Below are 26,026 nucleotides of genomic sequence, written 5' to 3'. Positions count from 1 at the left end.
TTATCAACGTTAAATTATTACGTCGCGTCGGTGTCATGTACGTTTCACAACTTTCATTACACAACATATCATAAACAGCAAAATTTGTTATTGACTATATATGGCCCGTGCGGCAGCACGGGTAGACGATCTAGTACTATATATGTTGTCAACATGATGTGTGTGATCTAATGAAAAACAAAAACAAAAATCGGGAAAGAGATTTTAAAAATGTCACTCATGTGATGTGATTCACATAATTGTAATATGGGAAGAATTTTGATGTACCTTGATTTAGAGGTTGTACAAATAGATTATCTTCATACCCTTAGGATGTGTTTGGTTGAGAAGAGAAGTTGGAAAGAGAGAAATTAGTGAGAGAGAGAGAGTATGAAAAGAGAGAAATATGTGAGAAATAGAGTAGATTTGATGGATTGTTTGCTATAAGAGAAAGAGAAGAGAAATAGAAAAGAGAGAAATGTTGATTATATTGAAAAGTACAAAAATACCCTTGAGCTAAGAAATCTTTTACATAAACATGATTTAATTAATTTAATTACTTGATTTAATTTTTCTTTTTTTTGAAGAATACTTGATTTAATTATTGAGCAGTTTAAATAATTAGATTAATTTAACTAATATTAGATTAATTAATCGTTAATTTAATTATTTCATTTATTAATTAATTAATTTGATAAATCAAACACTTTAATTTATTAGACCAACGCAACAACTTATTAGTTAAGAAAAAAGGAAGAAGAAAAAAAAAATCAAAAGCCTCCATCATCAAGATACCCAACCCACCCACTACATCTCATTCCACCCTCCCTACCACGAAGACCTTCCCTTCATTTATCCAACACCACCGCATGGTTTTTTAATTTGTATTGTTTTTAATCATATAAATTTCACTCAAAAAATATTGGGAGTCGATTGTCTTTTCACAAAGTAACCGCCACCACCGCATGATCATTCACCAGGGTCACTTCCTTCTCTATTATTTCTTCCTGAGATCTGTGTTTTGGTAGAGCAAAGTTCTCAAACAGAGCAATACACTTGTTGAAGACAGGGACAAAGTTGGAATAGCAAAAAAGTAGTGCTTTCTCTTCCACTTTCTTCGCATAAATGGGGAGACTCAAATTTGAGTGGGTCCCACGTGTTTTTAATCACTCTCTTTATTTTCTGCGCTGAACCAAACGAAAGAAGTTTCGTGTTTCTTCGCTATTTCTCTCGTTCCCTTCTCTCTTGCTTCTATTTCTCCTCTTCCAAACACACTGTTACTGTATTGTATACCACACTTTTAAACATAAGTTGGTTGAGTAAAGTATATATATGAATTTTTAATTAAAGGGCAACTTAAATAAAACTCCTTGAAAATAGTATGGAACATTTATAAGTTTAATATGAAACATATATTTTGATAATTTGAGCAAAGTACTTACATTGATTTAAAATAAATGTTTTTCTACTTTAAATTTAAATTTCTCAATAGAAAATACATTAACACAATAGAAAAATTAAAACATTTTATACTTGTTGAATCTACGGACAAACAAATGTTTGAGAACAACATAGTAAGACATATTCCTTCAAAAAAAAAACATAGTAAGACATATAATGTTTTTCACAAATGAAACAAGATAGGGTTTTTCAAGCATAGATTTTGACATTGTAAATTACGATATATGTTAGATATATAAGCTATTTTTTTTTATAAATGTCATAAATTATAGCTTAAACATTAAATGGATAGCTAGAGATTATACAGACTCACTCTTATAAGTATTATGTGGTAAAGGACTCTAAAATATAAAATGAGTTATTATTAAAAGTTCTAGTCAAAAATTAATATATAAAATGTAAATAGTTACACTAATATGTGAAATATGTAAAAATTATTATATTAATACTCCTTAAGATATTTATAAAATTTGCACTTTAAATTTATAAGAATTCACATACTACTAAAAAATCATCTTATTTTTAGTATAAATTAATATTAAATATAGTTTTTTTTACATGTAAATTAATATTTAAAAAATTAATATATCAACATTTTTTTTGTGGTGTCCGGAGTTTAAACCCCAAGCTCCGGACACCACAAAAAAAAATTAACATATCAAAGTTTGGGGTTCGAACTCTGGACACCACAAAAAAAAAATGTTGATATGTTAATTTGAGCCATAATCAAATACACAATTTCCTATAAAAATTGAATACACAATTTTCAAGATTAGATATTACGAGCATTTTTGTATTACTCACTCAATTCCTTTTCTTTTGATGTTTTAGCTATTGACACAAGTTTTAAGGAGTAATTAAAGTATATAAATATTTATGTGTTTTTGACTAAAATGTCCTTATTTATCATTAAATTCACATGTAGTCAACCAAAGGTCACAACTACTTTAATAGTTTATGGTGTTTTCCAACAAGGGTAAACTTGAGAAAACAATAATAAATTCACTAAAACATCAAAAGTTTTGGAATATAATTGAAACTCTAAAACATCAAAAGAAAAGGAATGGAGGGAGTAATAACAAAGAAATTACTAACAAATACTTTAAGGATATTTGTTAAAAAATTTAAAATGATAATCACCATGGACGTATCCTCACACCAACCATAGTCACCATCATCGTCCTCACAACTTTTTCTTATATGCAAGACAAACTTTATTGGGTTAAAATAAGTCTTTCTTATATGTTTGGTTTTAATTTTGAAAGATCAAAAGTGATTTTGTAGGTTGTTAGCTGATTTTCATGTTTGGATGATTTAAAAATGAATTGATTTTGTCTATATAATTAATTCTATTTTAAGCTAAAATTTACAGCTTTTGACTTCGACAATTAATTTTAAGATCAAATTAATTGTTAACTTCATTTTTACATAGTCATGCTAACTTATTTCTTTAGGACACATGTTGAGGATTATATAAATGATAAATACTCCCTCCGTCCTACATTATAAGTATAAAAAACTCATTTTCTTTGTCCCAAATTATAAGCAAAAAAGATCAACTTTTATCATATTTAATTATGTTTTTTCAAAAAATCATCTTTTCCAAGGAGAAATTAAATGCAATTTGCCTTCATTATGCTTTCTCTTTCATTTTCTCTATAACTAATAACCAATAAAAATTGTTTTTTCATCTTTCTATGAAACTTATTCCAAGGATAACACAATAAACTATGTTTCAAACTACTACTCCCTCATGTCACATTTATAAGCAAAAAAACACTTTTTAGATTCATTCAATACTTAATGTATTTGGTCAATATATAGACCAAATACATTATGTATTCAATGAACTTAAAAAGTACATTTTTGCTTATAAATGTGACCAAAGGGAGTATGTTTTGGTTTTATTAATAAGTGTGATTTTTTTTTCTTATAATATGGGACGGAGGGAGTATTTATTAGAAAACATTAATTTTCAATCACTAAAAGAATAGATTTGCACAATTGGCCTAGTGGTATTGGTTTGGGATCTGGGAGTGTGCTCCTCATCGAGGTCTCAGGTTCTATTCTCACCGGTGTCAATTGAGGTGGGTTAATTTAGCTTCTTCAAAAAAAAAGATTTGCACAATTTCCTAGATAAAATTTTCATTTTAAATTCCTAGACAAAATTTTCATTTTAAATTCTTTAATATATGCCTTAAAAGCACAAGTTAACATTTTCCTTACATAAATACAAATTCTCACCGGTGTCAATTGAGGTGGGTTAATTTAGCTTCTTCAAAAAAAAAAGATTTGCACAATTTCCTAGATAAAATTTTCATTTTAAATTCCTAGACAAAATTTTCATTTTAAATTCTTTAATATATGCCTTAAAAGCACAAGTTAGCATTTTCCTTACATAAATACAACCAAACATAACTTACTTTATATTCTCTTCGTCTCACACTTATTTTCTCTTTAGTATTTTTTTCTTTTCCTAGATAAAATTTTCATTTTAAATTCCTAGACAAAATTTTCATTTATTTAGCTTCTTCAAAAAAAAGATTTGCACAATTTCCTAGATAAAATTTTCATTTTAAATTTCTAGACAAAATTTTCATTTTAAATTCTTTAATATATGCCTTAAAAGCACAGGTTAGCATTTTTCTTACATAAATACAACCAAACATAACTTACTTTATATTCTCTTCGTCTCACACTTATTGTCTCTTTAGTATTTTTTCTCAAAATAATTGTCATTTTACAATACCAATGCTGCATTTTTTTCTCACTATTATACCTTTATTTATTAAATTTTATCCAACTTAGCTACTCCACTAACTACAATTAATGAAAGTATTTTAGTAAATGATATTAATTTTACCATTGAAATCAACACAATTATTCATTTCCTTAATATCGTGCACAAAACTTAAACGACTAATATTGTGAGACAGTGGAAGTATTCAATTTACTTTTACCCATAATCAAATTTAGAGAATCAATTCTTAACCAAAAGAGAATCAATTATTAACCAAAAATTCACTTCATTTATCGGTCATATATGAGTTTGCTATTACATGCTATGTTAGGCGCTAGCTGTACCTTCTCCATTTTTTTAGACTAGCAAGGACAAAACTTTAACAAAAAAAAACACCTTTCATGTTACTACTTTTGAACCTATCTCTACTCTATACCCCTTTTCCAAACAAGAGTAATTCATAGGCTGAGTAAACTAGCTTATAGCTTACAACTTATTGTATTAGTTTATAAGTTTGTTTTGATAAGATGCAACATGTTTGGTAAAAATCTTTTTACATTAGCTTATAACTTTTTTGAGAAGCTATTAGTCTCTCTTCTCTTTCTCTCCTCCCTTTTCTCTCTCTTCAACCCAAACTCGCTTTAAAGATTATTGGTGTTTTGAACGAATTCATAAAGATGTGTCATTTTTATTATTCGACTAAATCAATAAAATTGCGTAATTATTCCATCGTATTTCTTCTTGCATGATCCTTTTCAAAAGATTCATTCATAATCAAAACGCTTTAAAAACACATTTTCAACAAAATTAATCAAAACGAATTAAAAATAAAAAATATCTATATAATACTACCTAACTATCAAGTAAAAATAACAATGTGGATAACCTTAAAAAATTGATTTTATCGAATCGCTCCCATCCTCAGAGCCAGTTTCCAAATATCCGCCAAACCAAACAAAGTATTATCATCAAAATAATCAATTTATTTTCTTATATGTTGAATCCGACAATAATTATCGTAATAACATACGACTCGTGCGAACGCACAAGCCTAGTAAATTTATTCTCTTAAATGTTGATTCCAATTATCGTAATAACACGCAAGCCGTTGAATATGACCAGTGTGAATGGACGGGTCTAGTAAATTTATTCTCTTATACGTTGATTCCAATTATCGTAATAACACACGAACCGTTGAATACGACCGGTGCGAATAGACAGGTCTAGTAAATTTATTCTCTTATATGTTGACTCCAATTATCGTAATAACACGCGAACCGTGTGAACAAGACCGATGTGAATGGACTGGTCTAGAAAATTTATTTTCTTTTTTGACGAAAGTAAATTTATTTTCTTATATGTTGATTCCAATTATCGTAATAACACGTGGACCGTTGAATACGACGGGTGTGAATCGACGGGTCTATTACTTTTTTATAAATAAAATAACAAAGTTGGTCTCATGGTGAATTCAATTCAAAGTACTAGTCCACATTCTCTCTCTCTTTCTATTTTGTCTTTTTGTCCTAACTTGTTTACTAAGGTTCTCTCACATAATAAAAACAGAAAACTCACACTCACTCTCACACATTTCTCATTTCTCACTCACATTGCTACTACTATTTCATTTCTTCTTCAACTAAAAATCAAAACCGAAAATAAAAAACCCTCTTTTTAGGGTTTCTCTCTCTCTCTCTCTCTCTCTCTCTCTCAGCAACAATGCAGCGAAGAAGAATCAATGTTCATGGGGTAATGAATTTTTTTTCCGTTTATAGCAAAAAAATTCTCTGTTTCATATTTTGATACCATTTTTCTCTGTTTATTGTTCATGTTTGTTTCTGTTTTCTGTTGATGAAGAAAGTTCTTGCATTTTCTTGTTTCTGTTTTCAGTAACGTTTTTCTGTGCTTCATTTTTAAGCTATTTTTGGATTATTAAGCTATTTTTGTTGTTGATGTTTGGTTTGTTCACTTCAGAAATGATGATTGATGATTTTTCTCCTTTCACCTTTTTTGAAAAAGCACAATTTTTTATATGGAATTCGTGGTTTTTAGTTGGATTTTGCTACTGTTACTGATTTTTTTTGTGCTTTTTGGTCATGATGGGGAAAGAGATTTTCTTTCTTTCTGATTTTCTTGTGTTTTTTAAGTGTTTTTTTTTTTTTTTTGAGATGGTGGGGTATGGGGGTATGCACGATTTCTTTTTAATTTTATTTGGATATTTGTGTTGAAATGAACCTATGAAGCACGAACACGGACACGCCGACGCAGTTAATTTTTTTAGAAAATCACATAATTTAGTGTAATTATAGGTGTCAGTGGTGTGTCCGTGTCAGACACGACACGTGTCTGACACGGGGACACGCCTTATCCAAGGAGTGTTCGTGCTTCATAGAAATGAACTTTAATCTTGTAGGGTATGTTTGTGTATTTTTTTTTTTTTTTGTTTTATTGTTACTAGATTGATTTTGAAGTGAAAAATGTTGTGTGCTTTAAATTTTGTTAATGATTGAATTCAAAAATGGGGGTAATAATTGCAGTGATAAGCTTCAAATGTTGGTGATTATGCTGACAATTGATTACAGATGATTTTATTGTGGCACCGACACTTCTAATAGAAGGCGTTTTTGGTGTTACACCAACACGACACCGACACTTCTTTATTGTTTATGTTAGTTTTTCTATGCTCTGTTTTTCATTGATAGGTTTTAGGTCATACACCAAAATGGTTGAAGTTTTCTTGAAATTACTTAAGTCGGAATTTTGAAGTTTTTGTTTTTTTTGGGTTCTGTTACCTTGTAAAGTTTTGATTTGTTTTTGTGGGAATCTAAGATGTTCAACATTGGGTAGAAATTGGTTTTTAACAAGGATGATAAAAGCTAACACACTCTTATGCCAAAATGGCTTAACTTTTTGTGGAGAAAGTATACTACCAGATTTCGATTTGTGGTCTGTTTGCTTGTTCTTGTTAGGCTTATTGATATTGTCTGTTGGAGATTGTGTCTTAGGTTTTAACAGCAGAAGTTTTCACTCTGTTTGTGTGATTCAGAAAACTTTTGTGCAAGATTCTGTTTCATTACTGCATTGTTCTGTATTGAGCTTATTTGGATTATGTGATTTTCCCTGCTTTTCATTTAGATTTTATCCGAAATGGATTCTGATTTCTAACTGCCATAGCTAATGAAACTGACATGAAGTGTGCTATAGATCAATTTGTGAATAAATGCTTCAGAATGTTATAATTTTTGGTGAAAATTATCCACTAGCAAATAACATTTTCTGAACTGTTCTAGGCTAGAGCATTTTGTGAACTATAGTTGAGTTAGTTGACGTTTATGTGTTTATTATTACTTTGCAGGTTGAACCTTGTGACATATGTGGTAATGCTGGCTTTGGTGAAGTAATTGTTACTTGCTCTAAATGCAAAGTGAATCGTGAACATGTGTAATGATCTCTCTTTTCCTCTTACCTTTTTTTGATGAACACTGATAATTTCCTCTTATATTTTTTCTTATTCTGACTTTTTTCATATTCTTTCTTTTTCTGACTTTGTTTTTTCTTGATAAATTTTTTTTTTTCCAATTTATTGCATTGAATCTGAATTTGTCTTATATATCTCACAAACAACTGTACAAATACATATATACAAAGGCATAGTGTCTAAATTCCTAAACCTTTAGAATTGGAATCAATGGACATCCTAGGACTGTCTCTTTAAACTGTGGACTGATATCAAAGATTAAAAGGAATAAATCAGCAATAACTACCATTAAAATCATTACTTTTCTTCAAACTAGAGCATATACATGTTAGATGCATTTACTCCTAATGTCAAAAGTAGAGAGTATTGTTAAATGTCTTTAAGAAGGTACTTTTCCTCAAACTAGAGCATTTGGAGTACCTTGTCTACATGTCTGCTTGCCGATCCTTGAAATTCAGAAAAGATGTCTTGATGATGCTTGAAAGGATATTTTCTTTGACAAAGTGGTAATCAACTTTTATGTGTTTAGTCAGTGACATAACTTGGCTTTCCCACAAATAAGTCAATGTAGAGGTAATGATGTATTAGTGAGTGGGTTAAAGAAGGATAAAACCAAAATACAAGTTTGGAATCTAACTTGGACTAATAGTTTTACATATTTGCTTCTGCTCTTACAAATGATTGACTTTGGTTTTGGAACAATGGTTTTGTATATCCCTTTTTACTGTACTAGTGCTGCATACAATTTTGTTCTAAGTCTATCTTATTTCTGTCTCATTTCAGTTACTGCATGAAGATTAATCTCATGGAAGTTCCAGATTACTGGCTTTGTGAACCATGCCAATCCAACAATGGTTCAACTTCACAATGTATAGCGAAGCAGGATTCTGGCTTGCAGGCTTCCAAAAGGCAACAATCTGCTAGAACAGGCCCAAGAGGGAAAGTGAAGTACCTTCAAGAGGATGAAGTTATAAAACTTTCTAGTTGTAATGTTTCCATCAAACCTACTCCTCCATCGAGCTCCACTTTGCTGATGACTAGGAAGGCTAATCCAGGAAGACCTGCTTTGTCGATGACCAGAAGGGGTCGTGTGGCATCAAAAAGTCTTTTTACAAGGATTCCATCCTTGACTCCGAAACCAAATCCTAGCATATCACCTATGGCACATGGGATGTTTCCAAGAAATGGAGGTCAGAAAAATCGAATATCCGATCAACATGCTTCATCATCATTAGGTGAGAAACAAAATAATCTGAGATTGTGTTTTGCTGCAATCCCTATTATCTTTAAAGTAATATTATGTGATACTGTCAAAGGTTTGATAATGTGAAACAAATATTCTGAGATTGTGTTTTACTGCAATCATATTTGTTTCACATTATCAAAATGTGTAACTCCTAGTCTGAATTTCTCTGGACTTTGAGCTGATTTGATGGAATTAAATTGTGGTTGCTGAAAAATTTGTTCTTGTCACTGTTGTGATACTTTATGATATAGTTCTACCGAAATAGGTTTGAAGATTAGTAGCATGACTGCATTGCTTTGAAGAGTTTTTACATTTAGTGAGCTGGATTAAATTTTCATCCACTGAATTTGAAACTGACAGTGTAGGAGAATTACACTGTCAGTGAGTTGAACCAATATGACTATGGGATAATAGTATGAAGAAATGTTTAAAGCCGTTACTCACACATTTTCCATGATGTTTGCTTGGGATTTCTTTTTGAGATTGTTCTTATTGTAGGACCATTAAAGGAGCATAGACTTGTATCTGAACGACGAGCGGGTCCACCAATACCTAACAGAAGAGTTCAATATGCCGATCTTCATATAGAAAAGCCTATAAGAGAGTCACCCTGTAATGATTTATCTGCTACTAAATCTGTACCTGTTGCTGTTTCAGGTAGGATACTTTTCTAGTTATAATGGACTTTTCGAATTGTCTCTTTTTTTTTTCTCGTAACATCTCAATATATATGTGGCAAAGCATCTTGGTATGAATTGTGATATTGTCATTTGAGCCTGTCAGATTTGAACCAATCATCTCTAATCTTATTTTCCATTTGTTCTCCGTTTTTTTTAGATGTTGCTGAATATAATGTACTTAATATGGAAAAAAGCAAGATTCAAAGTTTTGTTGAAAACTTCCAGCGTTATCAAAAACATTTGCCCTCTTCAATTCGTGCTTGGAGGTGTGTACTTTTTTTCCTTTGCCATAAATAACTTCTTTCTTAAATTGCCTTAGTTGGAAATCTGTAGTGAGTAGTGACTAGTGGGATGAAACTCTCAAATTTCCTTGAAGTTTTATCTATCACTGTTTGAAATGGCATTACTCAAGTCATCTCATAAAAAGGACATGTAAAGCCTACAGGGCTTCGTGTAAACCTTTTATTTTTACATGCATGAAATTTTGAACCATCTTTTCTGCGATATTTGATTGTTGTTTGGAAAAAAAAACTGACCGTTCACTTTTTGGTGATAAATATCAAGTCCCCATGAACAAATTACCACAAATTCAAAACATGGGTGCTTTTTGTTAATAAATAAAGGGGTGAGGGCTTAGGTTAAGTTACTCTACAGGTGCTTATAGTTTCTCTAATTTTTCAAAAAGTACCAGTTTGAAAGTTTCTCATAGTTCTTTAGCACCCCATTCAAGTTAGTATTTTTTCCGACTTTAGCACCCCAATTTGAAAGGTTTTATGTTTGAATTGAAGGATGCTTGAGAGGATTCAAAGCAATATGCGAGTCATTCATTGATTCGATGGATATTTTCAAAAGATATATTTCGAATGGGGGGAGGACTAAATTGACTGATGTTCTTCATTTTAAGAGTCTAAAATCTAAATTGTTATTTCATAATTTTGAGGGAGTAATTATCGGATTCTTGAAATTCCAAGGACCAAAATGGTAATTCACTCTTTTTGGCTGCACAATCACAGCTCCAGTCAAGAGACCATGGACAAGACCTTATTTATTTTTCTATTTTCAAAATAAAAGCAACTCTTGTTGATTCTTGTTTTCATGGATTCAATCTTTGCATTTTCTGGGATCTTCCCTATTTCTCCCTTTCCCTCTCCAAGCTCTCTATCTCTCTCTTACTCCCACTCTCTCTCTTCATTACAAAATATAAATATAATCAAGAGAGTAAGATTAAGAGAGAGATAGAGTTAGGAGAGGATCCAAGTCCATTCCATGACATTTTCAATTTTGTTAATGTGAAATTTCGTATGATGAAAACCATTTTCTAGTGGCCAATTCCAAATTCTTCAAGAAGCTGCATCTGGTGGAATTTATGATGGGTTTGAGGCCCAACCTCCATGCACTGTTAATAGGAAGGCATACAATCTTTCAAGCAAAATTCCCTCAGTCCTTCAACTGGAATCACTTCCTGCTTTGAATGTCTTGACTGATGACTTCCAGAATTATTCTCCCAGTCTTCAAGATATAGCATTATATTTCTTTCCATCAGATAACAATGTGAGGTCAGCTTTTGATTCCTTCATTGATACTCTTTCTTTTGTTTGTGACAAGCTATTATTTGTTATTTAAGCTGGCTTATAAACAATGTTTTCAATTGATTATAGGTCCAGAAAGAGCCTAAATAGCCTCTTGAAGTTTATGAATGATGAAAACTTAATGTTGAGAAGTTTAATTAATGGGGTGGAGTTATTTCTATTCACCTCACATAAGCTCAGTGAGGATTCAAGGGGTACGTATATTTACTATATGTCCAAACATTCATTACACTGGTTTCTATATCTCAATATTGTAATTTATGAGAAACTAGTTTACTGTAATCTATACCTATATATAAAAGGGATGCCAAAAATTTTCTTCTTTTAAACTATTTTATTTATAATCTTATAATTTTTTTTATAAACATCTATACCTGCATACAAAGTTTTGGTGGAGTTTGTTTTTCTTCTAATTTTATCCTTCATTTAAATTATTTTATTTACATTTTTATTCTTCCTTAGTGTGGAATATCATTTCATTGCAAGTTATTTGCCGACAACTTTGTACACCCTTAAGCTACAAATGCTCTATATGAAGATTGAATTGAATGGAATCAAGTGGTTGGGCTCAATGGTTAATGAGCTCCATCAAACGACAAATTGTTCGGGAGAACCCGAGATTGATTCATTAGTAATGAGTATTAAAAATAAAATTTCAGGAGAACAGGTTGAAAAGATCATTGATTCTTCTGATCTGGGGAATTTTACTTAGATGAATTTGTTTGTCTTATTGCCTGCACGATTATATCAGCATTTATAATTGCTTTCTGTGTCTTCATGAAGATAACACGAATCAATCTCCCTTCAGGTACTATTGCTGCTGTGCATGGAGGATATTTCCTGTGGGGTGTTTTTCGCGCAAAGAAATCTGATACTGCTAACAAAAGATTACCTCCTGACATGGATCCCGTTGATGATGATGATATGGATATTGATATGATGGGAGGAAATGATGTGGGAAGAATTGATAATGTTCTTCATCACAATCTCAAGAGTTCCTCTCAGTTGCCTTTGGAAAGAACACCTCTTCAGAGCAGCACTTCTAAGAAGGTAGAAGAAAAGACCTCAACCTCTTCAAGCAATTTGAATGGTAGAAACATATCAATTTCATCTGACCTTAGAAAGAAGATCAAAGTTGAGCATCATTCTTCTGACCCATCATCTGAGAGCCCAGCCAAGAAGTATCGTAAAATGCACGACATACTTGATGTTCCACCAGGCTTTCAACCTCATGGTACAAAATAGTCATTGTGAAATTCCATTCAATGGTGAAAAGTCAAGAATTAGAATATAGCTAGATTGAGGCCCGCGCATTGCGCGGGTGTAGAATTGTAAAATGGTAAATGTTCAGATGAATGTGTGATGTTCATAATATCTTAAAGGTGGAGATAGTTTTCTTATGGGAATATTAGTATTTTTTTACATAATTTGTATTTTAAATTTAGCTTTTAACTAAGAAAAAGTTTTTTCATATCAAGAATCAATTACAAATTCATGATTATGAATCAATATACTTTCTTTTGAGGGGTTGAATCAGCACACTTGAATACAATAATATCTCATCATATTTCATTAATGAAGGTTATTGTGGGACATATAGTATGATTGTTGTCTTCTATATGTAAGTCATTCATCTACTTTTATGCTGACCCACAAAAAAACATGAAAATTCAGTTTTGGCCCTGCTTCTGTTATCTACTTTTATCTTCACCATTGAAATTTGAAATCAATATACAAGTTATAGGGACAAGATGTTAGGAAAAAAACTGCACTATTGTTACTTCCAATACAAAGGTATTTGTTACTCTAGTTGGTGTGCCACTACACATACTTGCATTGCTATCTTTTGTCACAAAACAAAAGTGATTACTACTCAAACTACAATATACCTTGCATATTTATGTAATCATCTAGTAGTTTCATAACGGTTCTTAATATTGAAAACATTGAAATTTCTCTTCCTCTAAAATTTGGAGAAAAACAATATTATACACTTACTCACAAACAGAGTTTGGATAATCAAATTAGTGGAATGTAAAGTTACCATATATAGTTATAAATAATGATGCAGATACTTTTTTATATTTGAAAAAAATTACTTCAATCTTATCATAGTTCATAGATACTCTTGTAAGTAACAAAAAAAAAGAGAGATGTTCTTGTATAATGATTTTGTGCAAAGAAATACACACATTAGTTCATGTGTTGGATAGAACTTAGTGATTCATCTTTGAAGAAATTTTTTAATCTGGTTTTTCACGGTTCACGAATGCTCGAGAGGAAAATTCACAGTACACACTTAATGTCATATACAATATTACACATGTTATTCATTCAAGGTGAAGAATACAATTTGTGAACAATATCAGAAAGAAAAAAAGAAAAAAAAACAGGAAGCAACTTGACATCTCTTTCTTTTAGTCGGGAGCAGTCGACACTGAAAACTTCAATTTCTGATTGCAAGTTGTTCGTGTAAAACCCCAATGCCAACAAATACATAAACAAATTTAAGCATTTCATCATTATTTTGTGTATCCAAAATTGAATTTGGAAGGAGGAAGAGAAGCTTAAGGTTGTATAAATTACCTTGAAGTTGTGTATGCATCTGAATCATCATGTTGGGAAATATGAAGTCCCTAAAGTTTCTACTGACAGGAATTGTTGCTCAATCTTGTTGGAAAAGAAAACATCCATTGTTCATAACAATACATATCTTATTTGAAGGGAAGAAAAAAAAAGAGAAAGAGGGTTTAATTGTAATAATGATATAATTATACAATGGAAGGGGAGTGGTTACCTTACAGTTTTATTAGCATCAATGTTGAATAAGAAACGGAAATGGTTGGTAAGAGAATATGTTGCAATAGAGATGGAAAACCTAGGATTCATGTTTGGTTAGAATTTTAGAGATACAAAGCATTATGTTTGGAATTCTGCTCTTCATCCTGCACTTTTCGCTCGTGCCCTTCAGCCGTGACGAAAATACCCCTGCATTAGTTAACTAACGCAAGTGTAAAAAAACGTGACTTAGTTTTTTACACATGCGTTACTTAAGTCACGCCGCATGAGTTAACTCACGCCAGTTGCAATTTTCATGCATGCTATTAATGTTGTCCTCTCTCTTCCAGCTTTGAATGATATGCCGTTTGTTGTGTTGTTAGACTATAGGCTGCTTACATGCATGTAGTTATTTGAAGATACATCCTCCTTCAAAAAACAACAAATGTTAATAGTGGATCCCTTTGCGTTTCAACTCCCTTAGTCCTAGGCATTATTAATAGTGGTCATGTCACAACTTTGGAAGCATTTAGTGTGGGAAACGTCGTTATAAAATTGGATCCCTTTGCGTTTCAATCCGATATAAAGGGAAATACCTTTATTGATTCAGGAGCAACATTTACTCATTTGCCGCGTCAAGTATATTCTAAGCTGGAAGACGCAGTGGCTGATGTAGTTAATTTAAAACGTGCTAAAGATCCTGCTCAACAGTTAAGCCTTTGCTACAAATCAACATTAGAGATTTTGAAAGCTCCGGTGATAACTGCGCATTTTAGTGGTGCTGATATCCAGTTGAATGCTCGTAACACTTTCATTCAAATTGATCACGATGTTGTTTGCTTTGCTTTTGTCCCAAATGGAAAATTTCCTCTTGCTGTCTTTGGGAACATAGCACAACAAAATTTTTTAGTTGGCTTTGATATACTCAAGAACGTTGTTTCTTTTAAGCCGACTGATTGCACCAAGTAGTGAATATTACTTTAAATTGGGTTCTTGTTAATTAGTTACAATAATTGTAACTTGTGAAAATACAAAAATATTAATGATATCAGATATCTTAGATATTGGGATATAACTCTGGCCAAATTAATTACATACGTTTTACTTAGCCAACTATATAATGGTAATAGTGTATTACAAAAATGAAGTTAGCAACAATATTCTTATAAGAAATCATATTGATAAGTACCAATTTTACATGAAAAATATTTCCCTAATTTTGCATACATTGTACCAAACTCAAACAAAAGACTCAAAAATCTATGAAAGTTGAACTTACTACTTCTCAATTTGCATCAAAACAGTATCGATGCTTTGATTGAGGCTGATGTGGTTATTCCATATACTTATAGGTGTGAATTTTTTTACTATTAATTTGGAATAGATTTTGCATACAGTTCATACTCAATTTTCATTTATTAAGCATATGAAAATTATCCTTCATTAATGATATTTGATAAGTTTAAATAAAGCATCCTTGGCGTACTAAAGAATAAAATAACATTCTTGTGAAATGAAGAAGCTGAAGCAGCCTTTAACTAGTTGAAATCAGCCATGACCACTGCCCTAGTTTTAGGGTGTGTTTGTTTCAGCTTTAAAAAAAATAGATTTTGAGTTAAAAGAATCTAGAGATTTTTAAAAAAATCTAAAGCTATTTCTGTTTGTCTAATATCATAAAAATCATTTTTTTGAGATTTGAAACACTTACACTTGAGTTCCTTGCATTAAGAAAAAAATAGATTTTGGAAAAGCTACTTGAAATAGATTTTCATTTTGAGGCTAAAAATGATTTTTTTAGCAAAATAGATTTTTTAAAAATCTCAAACAAACACAACAAAAACTAAAAAAGTGATTTTTTACTCAAAAAAATAGATTTTATCCAAAAAAAAATCCAAAACAAACAGACCCTTAGTGCTTTCAGATTTCTCTAAACCTCTTGATTTGAAACTGATGCATCATGAGTCGGGGTTGTGAGTCGTCTCAGGAAAGAGGGTTATTTGCAATCACTAAATATTTAGCGAAGTTTATACACCATTTTCGACCAAGGAACTCTTTTGAGAACATACCACATATGAATTAGCCCTTTGCCCTGCTCCTCTCTATGCGGTTCAGCATGAATCACAACCTGCAGAATGCATCTGCGTTGTGCTCTTAGCAACTAAAGTGATCTAACTAGCAATTTTCACTAATAGCAAGTCAATGCAGCTGGAGTGCTCCCATCCTATCATTACAATTATGATCCGAATGCATCTGTCTACGAAATAGTTGAACCAACTGGATCAACTATGTATGGTAGAGGATGAAACCTGACCTCGAATGCATCTGAAGTTTGGATTGTGAAATGCTGTATTCCAAAACCTTTCTTGGGAACGACTCCAGCAATGGAAGGTACCTTGAATCTTATAAGAATACTCTAACATTATGTTAGCCAAAAGAGTTGCCATGAAAGATTTTGTACAGTGCCTAAAAGAAATGCCATAACAAGTTAAGAAGATCACCATCTTCGTTTATAATGATTGCAAATTTAAGCATAACGAATAAAATTCAGGATGTTATCTAATGAAGTCAAACCGGTCATATTGATTACACTACCCTTTGAACCATCTCAACTTAATTCAAACAATAAGAAATTGAAGTGTTGTACAGAAGATGCTACAAGTACAACAAACTTTCAAATCAATCATAGTTTGTGATCAAAATGCATGTTTAGTTCTGCAACACCAAGCAATGTTTAGTTCAACAATTACTTTGCTAAAAGATACAACACTGGTTGCCACCATTTCAACTATGCAAACGGAATGAGCCACAATCACAAATGAAATTTGTTTCTTCATTACAAAACTACACATATGATCCATTCCGTGGTTGCATTAATGTATGATCCATTCCGTAGCCCATTTCTAATGACTTGAAACTTTTTGAAAATATTGATCAACACTTCGATGTGGACTATCATGTCCACCATGGCTGTAATTCCTTCTTTATTTTTTTAGTTAAAATCAAGCCTTCCAATTTCTAAGTAGTACCTTAAGCTTTGAACATATTCTCAGCAATATTCCACTGGGCTTTGAGGGCTTATTAAATTTCTAGTCCTTTTTAAGTTATAAAATATACGCATCGGGGTCTTTTTACCATCAAACTCAGTTAGTAAGTGCTTATTAGGACATTTATTGTGAAGCTGGTAGGTCAAAATTCGCACTCTCAAAATTATGGTTCATAGGGGTATTATTTGGTCTTAGTTTAAAAAAAAATGTATGAATTACTTGATTTATATTGTTGTCGATGAAATACTTATCTATAAAATTAGGATTGAATTAAAAAGAAATAAGAATAAATTGTATGTAAGTAGTCATGTTTGGTGTCAACAATCCTATTCTCCTTTTCATTTTCTAAAAAAGAACAACAATCTTGACGCTCATTTTCTTTTCATTATAAACGAATCAACCCACAAGTATTTTTTATTTTTTTATTTTGAAAAACTACATGACTTTTGAGTTCATTATTGCTCCTGAGGATACTTAGGAGCGGATATCCACACCCGTAAAGTCAAATTTAATTTTGTTTCATGGGTATATTCATCTTTATTTTTATTCATTTATTAAGGATAAAGTAAGCATTCTTTTTAGCTTAATTGAAAAAATCACATTTAAGGCAATAGTCGTAAAAGCTTCTATGTCTCCGGCGGAGAGTGAAGCTTGGGAGATGCATCAAGGTCTCAAGTGAATCACAACATTGGGTCATAGGGTTATCTTTGAATCAGACTGCAAGATGTTAGTTGATGATGTGCATTCCAATAAGGTGAATCATTCGGAGTATGGGTTAATAGTTAAAAGTTGCAGAAATTTACTCCAAAATTTTAACAACCATGAAATTGTGTTTACTAGGCGTCAAGCAAACGGAAGCGCTCATGCTCTTGCAAGGGCAGCTTTATCACATGCTTCACGCAATATTTTTGATGTAATTCCAAGATGTATTGCTACTATTATTATTAATGAAATGCCATAAGTTTTGTTTGTGTCAAAAAAAGGCAATAGTCGTAAGACAAATGTATTAGAGGTATACTGAAATAAAGTTTTTGCCATTTTTTATTCTTAATTGACTCTCAAACCTTGTATGATTTTCACATTTTATTTCTTCTTAAGTATTATTAGACCTTAGTTTCATATATGAATGAACTTAGATTTTGTAGATAAAAGTTGTGGAACATAGGAGTACGTGTGTGGTAGTAAAGTAGGTATCAAAGCAAAACGGTGGTGGAATAAAAGTGTCGTGAAATGAATTTTACATGAAAAATATTCCCCTAATTTTGCATACATTGTACCAAACTCAAACAAAAGACTCAAAAATCTATGAAAGTTGAACTTAGTACTTCTCAATTTGCATCAAAACAGTATCGATGCTTTGATTGAGGCTGATGTGGTTATTCCATATACTTATAGGTGTGAATTTTTTTACTATTAATTTGGAATAGATTTTGCATACAGTTCATACTCAATTTTCATTTATTAAGCATATGAAAATTATCCTTCATTAATGATATTTGATAAGTTTAAATAAAGCATCCTTGGCGTACTAAAGAATAAAATAACATTCTTGTGAAATGAAGAAGCTGAAGCAGCCTTTAACTAGTTGAAATCAGCCATGACCACTGCCCTAGTTTTAGGGTGTGTTTGTTTCAGCTTTAAAAAAAATAGATTTTGAGTTAAAAGAATCTAGAGATTTTTAAAAAAATCTAAAGCTATTTCTGTTTGTCTAATATCATAAAAATCATTTTTTTGAGATTTGAAACACTTACACTTGAGTTCCTTGCATTAAGAAAAAAATAGATTTTGGAAAAGCTACTTGAAATAGATTTTCATTTTGAGGCTAAAAATGATTTTTTTAGCAAAATAGATTTTTTAAAAATCTCAAACAAACACAACAAAAACTAAAAAAGTGATTTTTTACTCAAAAAAATAGATTTTATCCAAAAAAAAATCCAAAACAAACAGACCCTTAGTGCTTTCAGATTTCTCTAAACCTCTTGATTTGAAACTGATGCATCATGAGTCGGGGTTGTGAGTCGTCTCAGGAAAGAGGGTTATTTGCAATCACTAAATATTTAGCGAAGTTTATACACCATTTTCGACCAAGGAACTCTTTTGAGAACATACCACATATGAATTAGCCCTTTGCCCTGCTCCTCTCTATGCGGTTCAGCATGAATCACAACCTGCAGAATGCATCTGCGTTGTGCCCTTAGCAACTAAAGTGATCTAACTAGCAATTTTCACTAATAGTAAGTCAATGCAGCTGGAGTGCTCCCATCCTATCATTACAATTATGATCCGAATGCATATGTCTACGAAATAGTTGAACCAACTGGATCAACTATGTAAGGTAGAGGATGAAACCTGACCTCGAATGCATCTGAAGTTTGGATTGTGAAATGCTGTATTCCAAAACCTTTCTTGGGAACGACTCCAGCAATGGAAGGTACCTTGAATCTTATAAGAATACTCTAACATTATGTTAGCCAAAAGAGTTGCCATGAAAGATTTTGTACAGTGCCTAAAAGAAATGCCATAACAAGTTAAGAAGATCACCATCTTCGTCTAAAATGATTGCAAATTTAAGCATAACAAATAAAATTCAGGATGTTATCTAACGAAGTCAAACCGATCATATTGATTACACTACCCTTTGAACCATCTCAACTTAATTCAAACAATAAGAAATTAAAGTGTTGTAAAGAAGATGCTACAAGTACAACAAACTTTCAAATCAATCATAGTTTGTGATCAGAATGCATGTTTAGTTTTACAACACCAAGCAATGTTTAGTTCAACAATTACTTTGCTAAAAGATACAACACTGGTTGCCACCATTTCAACTATGCAAACGGAATGAGCCACAATCACAAATGAAATTTGTTTCTTCATTACAAAACTACACATATGAGTAGTTGAATAATCCTGGGATAAAAGTGGTTGCATTAATGTATGATCCATTCCGTAGCCAATTTCTAATGACTTGAAACTTTTTGAAAATATTGATCAACACTTCGATGTGGACTTTCATGTCCACCATGGCTGTAATTCCTTCTTTATTTTTGTAGTTAAAATCAAGCCTTCCAATTTCTAAGTAGTACCTTAAGCTTTGAACATATTCTCAGCAGTATTCCACTGGGCTTTGAGGGCTTATTAAATTTCTAGTCCTTTTTAAGTTATAAAATATACGCATCGTCGTTTTTTTACCATCAAACTCAGTTAGTAAGTGCTTATTAGGACAGTTATTGTCAAGCTGGTAGGTCAAAATTCACCATCTCAAAATTATGGTTAATAGGGGTATTATTTGGTCTTAGTTTAAAAAAAATGTATGAATTACTTGATTTATATTGTTGTCGATGAAATACTTATCTATAAAATTAGGATTGAATTAAAAAGAAATAAGAATAAATTGTATGTAAGTAGTCATGTTTGGTGTCAACAATCCTATTCTCCTTTTCATTTTCTAAAAAGAACAACAATCTTGACGCTCATTTTCTTTTCATTATAAACGAATCAACCCACAAGTATTTTTTATTTTTTTTATTTTGAAAAACTACATGACTTTTGAGTTCATTATTGCTCCTGAGGATACTTAGGAGCGGATATCCACACCCGTAAAGTCAAATTTAATTTTGTTTCATGGGTATATTCATCTTTATTTTTATTCATTTATTAAGGATAAAGTAAGCATTCTTTTTAGCTTAATTGAAAAAATCACATTTAAGGCAATAGTCGTAAAAGCTTCTATGTCTCCGGCGGAGAGTGAAGCTTGGGGGATGCATCAAGGTCTCAAGTGAATCACAACATTGGGTCATAGGGTTATCTTTGAATCAGACTGCAAGATGTTAGTTGATGATGTGCATTCCAATAAGGTGAATCATTCGGAGTATGGGTTAATAGTTAAAAGTTGCAGAAATTTACTCCAAAATTTTAACAACCATGAAATTGTGTTTACTAGGCGTCAAGCAAACGGAAGCGCTCATGCTCTTGCAAGGGCAGCTTTATCACATGCTTCACGCAATATTTTTGATGTAATTCCAAGATGTATTGCTACTATTATTATTAATGAAATGCCATAAGTTTTGTTTGTGTCAAAAAAAGGCAATAGTCGTAAGACAAATGTATTAGAGGTATACTGAAATAAAGTTTTTGCCATTTTTTATTCTTAATTGACTCTCAAACCTTGTATGATTTTCACATTTTATTTCTTCTTAAGTATTAGTATTAGACATTTTTCTAAATTTTCCCAATTTAATAAATTTGGCATCGACTTCGAATTTCTCTAAATCTTTTCATTTTATCTTTGTTTCACCATTTGCCATTTTCCCTTCATGATTTGGTTGGCAACAAGAGGTAAACTAGCACATTAATATATTTAAGAGACATTTAGTAATAATAATAAATTTATTAATGGTTTCTTACAACTTCGTTAGTGCTAAAAAGTGTTAAATTGAACTTAATGAATTATGGGATTTTTTATTTATAAAATGATCAAACTATTTTATGTTTGTTACATGAAAAGAAAAAAATGGTTATAATTCTCAAATTTATTTATGCTTTGATCATCTTGTTTTTCATAATTTTTGTTGTTACAAGCGAGGGTAAGTCATTTTTCACACCCTTTCCAATTTTTCTTCTTTATCATCTACACAATTTTTTATGATCTAACAACAACAAGTAACCCAAAAAATATCTACACAATTTTTTATCATATTTTTGTAACATTCTTTTATTTATTGTTGGCATGACAGGTGTTTTACCCTACATTACTGTCTCTGGTGTTCCTGTTCATTGCATTAATGTCTACGATTGTCCAAACGTATGTGTTGACTTTTTGATTTCGCGATGCATTAACAACAAATGTTATTGCACGTAAGCATAACAATAGGCATAACAATAGAGTTGAAAAATAATTATATATTTGTTTCCAAGCATTAAAGCCACAACGTGACTACTTTTGTTATTTATCGCACATTTCGATTTAATTTGAGATATTATTTCAATATCTTTGACAAGCTCAAAAACATATTGTCATATTATGCAAGTATTGTTACCTTTTTTTTTGAGTTGTGTTAACTTGTGCCCTAAGCGCACATGTTAAGAAAGAGAAATGTTAACTTGTGCCCTTAAGGCACAAGTTTAGAAGATAAATGTAGAAATAATGTATTGAAATGCGTGCATTAAATTTAATCTTTAATGTTTTAATGAATTGAATGCACAAAGTTTAAGGGAACATTTCTTTTTTTGAATTTCTTAACATGTGTCCTTAGGGCACAAGTTAACACAACCCTTTCTACATTTAGCTTCTAAACTTGTGCCTTAAGGGCACAAGTTAACATTTCCCTATATATATATGAGGTTGCTAACTTACTCCCACCCAAAAACATGAAGGAGTAAGTTAACAAGCCTACTCCCACTTATAATTTACTAAAAACCCAAGTCTTTCTTTTAAACAACCAATTAAATATAAGGGTATTAGTGTAATTTACATATCTTCTATCAATTAATAATAATAATAAAATAAACTCATGAAATCATATGCTCTGTACTCACACCGTCGTCCAACTTTCTTCTCCCTTCATAGTACAGTAACATAAATCCTAACCTATGTATAGCTTCAAAATTCATACCATTGAGAAGTGAGTGATGCTTCCAATTTAATAGATTCTTAAAAATACTTGGATCCAAAAGTGATGTTCCAATTGAATTGATTCATGATTCTTCTCTTTTTCAGTTTCTTCCATGTCGAAAGTCTACCTAGAGTTTGAAAAAGTTGATAATTGAATTGTTTTCCAGTTAATAATTGATAATTGAAAATTAGTTGGGGGGAGAATGTTAAGTAGTGATTTCAATGTTAATGTGAACGATTAACGATGGCATCAGTTTCTAAAACGGTTAGCAAAATTGCGTAAAAAAAAAAAAACAATTCTCTAATTTTCCGTAAAAAAAAAATATATATATATATATATATATATATATATATATATATATATATATTCTTTATTTAAAAGTGTAAATGATATATATGTCCAGGCGCCGTTTAAGGTACGCGACGCTTGTGGGTCTTGCATGGTGCGCGATCTGCTTTGACAAGTTTTTTTTTATGCTGTTCTGTTTACTTGCATGTGTAGGTCAACACAGTATTAGTTACTTGTTGATGTAGGTAATCAATATTACATTAATCACATATACAAATTGAATGGTAAGGTCATTTTGGGTAGTTCAAAATTAATACCTTTCCTCTTTTCCTTGCCTTTACACTGAAACGAGAACAACAGTTTCCTTCACAATTTCTTCATAACTACACATAATCGATCAGGGAATTAGATTTCAAAATCGATTTTTTGCTTGGAACCGTTTCAATTGATCCAAATTTTGGCATCACTTCACTTTCTTGAATGATAATAAGTGGTAAGTTTGTATAACTTTAACCTTTACTCAGTTTTGAAAATAATCAATTTGAATTTTATTTTTTGATAGAAATTGTATATATTTGAAGGTTAAAGCACCCATATAGAATCAAATGCAAATGTTGTTGTAGATTCACCTGGAAATGAAGTAATGGAAGCTTATTATGTAAGTGTACATTTACAAATATACAAGATGTGGTTGTGACCCATTTGTTTGTCGGATTATCTGACCTAGTTTTATATACCATGTTTTTAGCAAGCAATGGATGAGATTAGACATGAGAATGAAGCTGATGCGGAAGGGGATGATTATGGTGACGGTGAAGCAGATGATACTGGTGACGGCGAAGGAAATGATGGTGACGGTGAAGGAGATAGTGGTGACGATGAAGGTCAGTTATCAGCAGAAGAAAACGAAAGTGATGAAGCTTTCTTAGGTTCTGAATACGATGAAGTTGATTATTTCGTTGATCGCAAGGAAATTTCACATGCAGATGATGAGGATTTGGACGGAAATTCTGACGATGTGGATGAGTCAATATTTTCAGTTCGAAGTGAAGATGAATCAATTGTAATAGAGAGTGTTGACGATATTGTCAAGATGGATATGTATAATTTGCAAAATGAAGATGTTTCGAAGCTGCTATTTAGGAGTCTTGAGGTTGCTTACAATTTTTACTGTTGGTTTGCAAAGATGAACGGTTTTGCTGTGAGGAAAGGTCAAGTAATAAAAAATAAGAATGGAGATGTTCTTCAACAAACATTTGTGTGCAATCTAGAAGGTTTCAGGAGAGACAGGGGGTTAACAGTAGAGGAACGCAAGCGTGGTTCGAAACATGAAACCAACTGTGGTTGTGAAGCCAAATTTCGTGTGCATATTGATATAATTACTCAACGTTGGTACATCACAATTTTCACCTTTGATCACAATCATGATATGTTGAGTGAGAAACATTGTGCATTGCTGGCTGCTCATATGAAGCTGACTAAGTCTGATAAGATTCAAGTTACCAACTTTGGCAATGCCGGAATCAAAGTTACGCAAATGATTGGTGCGTTTGCAAATGCCGCTGGCGGGTATGATAAGGTAGGATTTCTGAAAAAGGATTTACACAATCAAATTCTAAGACAAAGAAAAGTGATGTTTTCGGATGCTAAAGGTGCCGTTACGTATCTTAAAGATCTGTGCCGTAAAGATCCATTGATGTTTGTTGCACATACGGTTGGTGCAGATGGTAGGCTGCAAAACTTATTCTGGAGTGATAGTCTTTGGTGATGTACTTGCTTTCGATGCAACTTATAAGAAAAATAAGTACAGTTGTCCATTTGTTGTGTTCTCTGGTGTTAACCACCACAACCAGAAAATTATTTTTGCTACCGCTATTGTTTCAAATGAGGTTGAAAGGACATATGTGTGGTTGCTTGAGCAGTTATTGGTTGCAATGAAGGGTAAGACTCCCGTATCCATAATAACAGATGGTGAATGCGATCAAGAAAATTTTTCCCAAGAGTTATCATAGGTTATGTGCATGGCATCTCCTACGAAATGCAATGACCAACATTGGTAATCTTGATTTCATCCCATTTTTTAAAAGACGTATGCTAGGTGATCATGAAGTTTGGAAATTTGAAAATCTCTGGAATGAAATGGTTGAAAAGTTTGGTCTTCAAGAGAACAGATGGATAAATGAACTATATGAGAAAAGGAAAATGTGGGCAGCGAGTCATATTCGGGGAAATTTCTTTGCAAGAATTAGAACAACATCTCGTTGTGAGGTGTTTCATAGCCATATGGGTCTGTTTATACACTCGAAGATGAATATGACAGATTTTGTTAAGCACTTCCATAGGTGTGTTTCATATTTCCGCTTCAAGGAAGTCCAAGCTGATTTTAATTCTCAATATGGGAGTGCGGTGTTACAGACTAATTTGAGGTCGTTTGAGAGGTCTGCTTCAAATCAATTCACTAAAGAAATATTTGAGATGGTACCAAAAGTCATAAACAAGGTAGCACTAATTTCTATATTAGATACTCAAAATATGTCTTGTTTTACAATTTATTTAATGTCAAAATATAGACAAGAAGGTTATGTTTGGTGTGTTTCTCATAGTCCATCGAAAGATGAATTTGCATGTTCTTGTCTTAGAATGGAACCTATTGGAATTCGTTGTGAGCATATCATCGATGTGCTAGTATATCTTGATTTTGATGAAATTCCTAAGTCTTTAGTGCTGAATCGTTGGTCAATATTTGCCAAGGAGTCAATTAGAGGTAATTTCGATGATGGTTCGCATTACTGGGATTCTCATTTGGTTGCTAGGCATGCAAATCTGGTGTATCTTAGTAAGGAGGTTTGCGACCTATCATATAAGGATGTCGATGATTATAAAAAATATCTAGAATATCTAACGGATGAACTTGGTAGGCTAAAGTCAAAGTATGGTGAAGAAGGTGAACCAGATAATTTACATGTTCCAGTTGAGGTGGATAGCATACTGAACTCTTCCTGTTCAAGAAGCAAAGGGTGTGGTGTAACGCCCGTCTTAATTATTTACTTAATTTAATGAGGATTTATATATTTATTTATATATATATTTATATGATTTAAGAATTTAAATAGTTTGCATGATTTATA

The 26,026-nt window shown here is 31.8% G+C and overlaps 2 protein-coding genes and 1 pseudogene across 2 annotated transcripts; all 3 read left to right on the top strand.

Moving 5' to 3' along the window:
• The first annotated feature begins 5,765 nt into the window (after positions 1–5,765).
• Positions 5,766–12,682, top strand: LOC146936240 (PHD finger-containing protein 6-like). The gene is made up of 8 exons (XM_085751199.1): positions 5,766–5,929; positions 7,536–7,621; positions 8,442–8,893; positions 9,403–9,561; positions 9,742–9,850; positions 10,907–11,140; positions 11,243–11,367; positions 11,982–12,682. The coding sequence occupies exons 1-8, from the start codon at positions 5,900–5,902 to the stop codon at positions 12,416–12,418; spliced, it is 1,632 nt and encodes a 543-aa protein (XP_085607325.1). The 5' UTR covers positions 5,766–5,899; the 3' UTR covers positions 12,419–12,682.
• Positions 12,683–14,011: 1,329 nt separating this feature from the next.
• On the top strand, positions 14,012–14,920 carry LOC146936239 (aspartic proteinase CDR1 pseudogene; annotated as a pseudogene).
• An 8,332-nt stretch (positions 14,921–23,252) lies between these two features.
• Positions 23,253–24,666, top strand: LOC146936238 (protein FAR1-RELATED SEQUENCE 5-like). Its single transcript, XM_085749171.1, has 3 exons — positions 23,253–23,391; positions 23,480–23,556; positions 23,647–24,666. The coding sequence occupies exons 2-3, from the start codon at positions 23,542–23,544 to the stop codon at positions 24,664–24,666; spliced, it is 1,035 nt and encodes a 344-aa protein (XP_085605297.1). The 5' UTR covers positions 23,253–23,391; positions 23,480–23,541.
• Positions 24,667–26,026: the final 1,360 nt, after the last annotated feature.

The sequence above is a fragment of the Medicago sativa genome, chromosome 3, assembly GCF_051527215.1.
Source record: "Medicago sativa cultivar Bolivia chromosome 3, Bolivia_mono, whole genome shotgun sequence".
NCBI lineage: Eukaryota > Viridiplantae > Streptophyta > Magnoliopsida > Fabales > Fabaceae > Medicago > Medicago sativa.
Note: the sequence above shows the minus strand (reverse complement) of the source record. Positions and strands in the feature narration are given on the sequence as shown.

Coding starts and splice junctions, on each gene's coding strand:
- LOC146936240 (XM_085751199.1), top strand. CDS start 5,900: ATGCAGCGAAGAAGAATCAATGTTCATGGG. Junction 5,930..7,535: donor GAAGAATCAATGTTCATGGG/GTAATGAATTTT, acceptor ATTACTTTGCAG/GTTGAACCTTGTGACATATG. Junction 9,851..10,906: donor TCTTCAATTCGTGCTTGGAG/GTGTGTACTTTT, acceptor ACCATTTTCTAG/TGGCCAATTCCAAATTCTTC.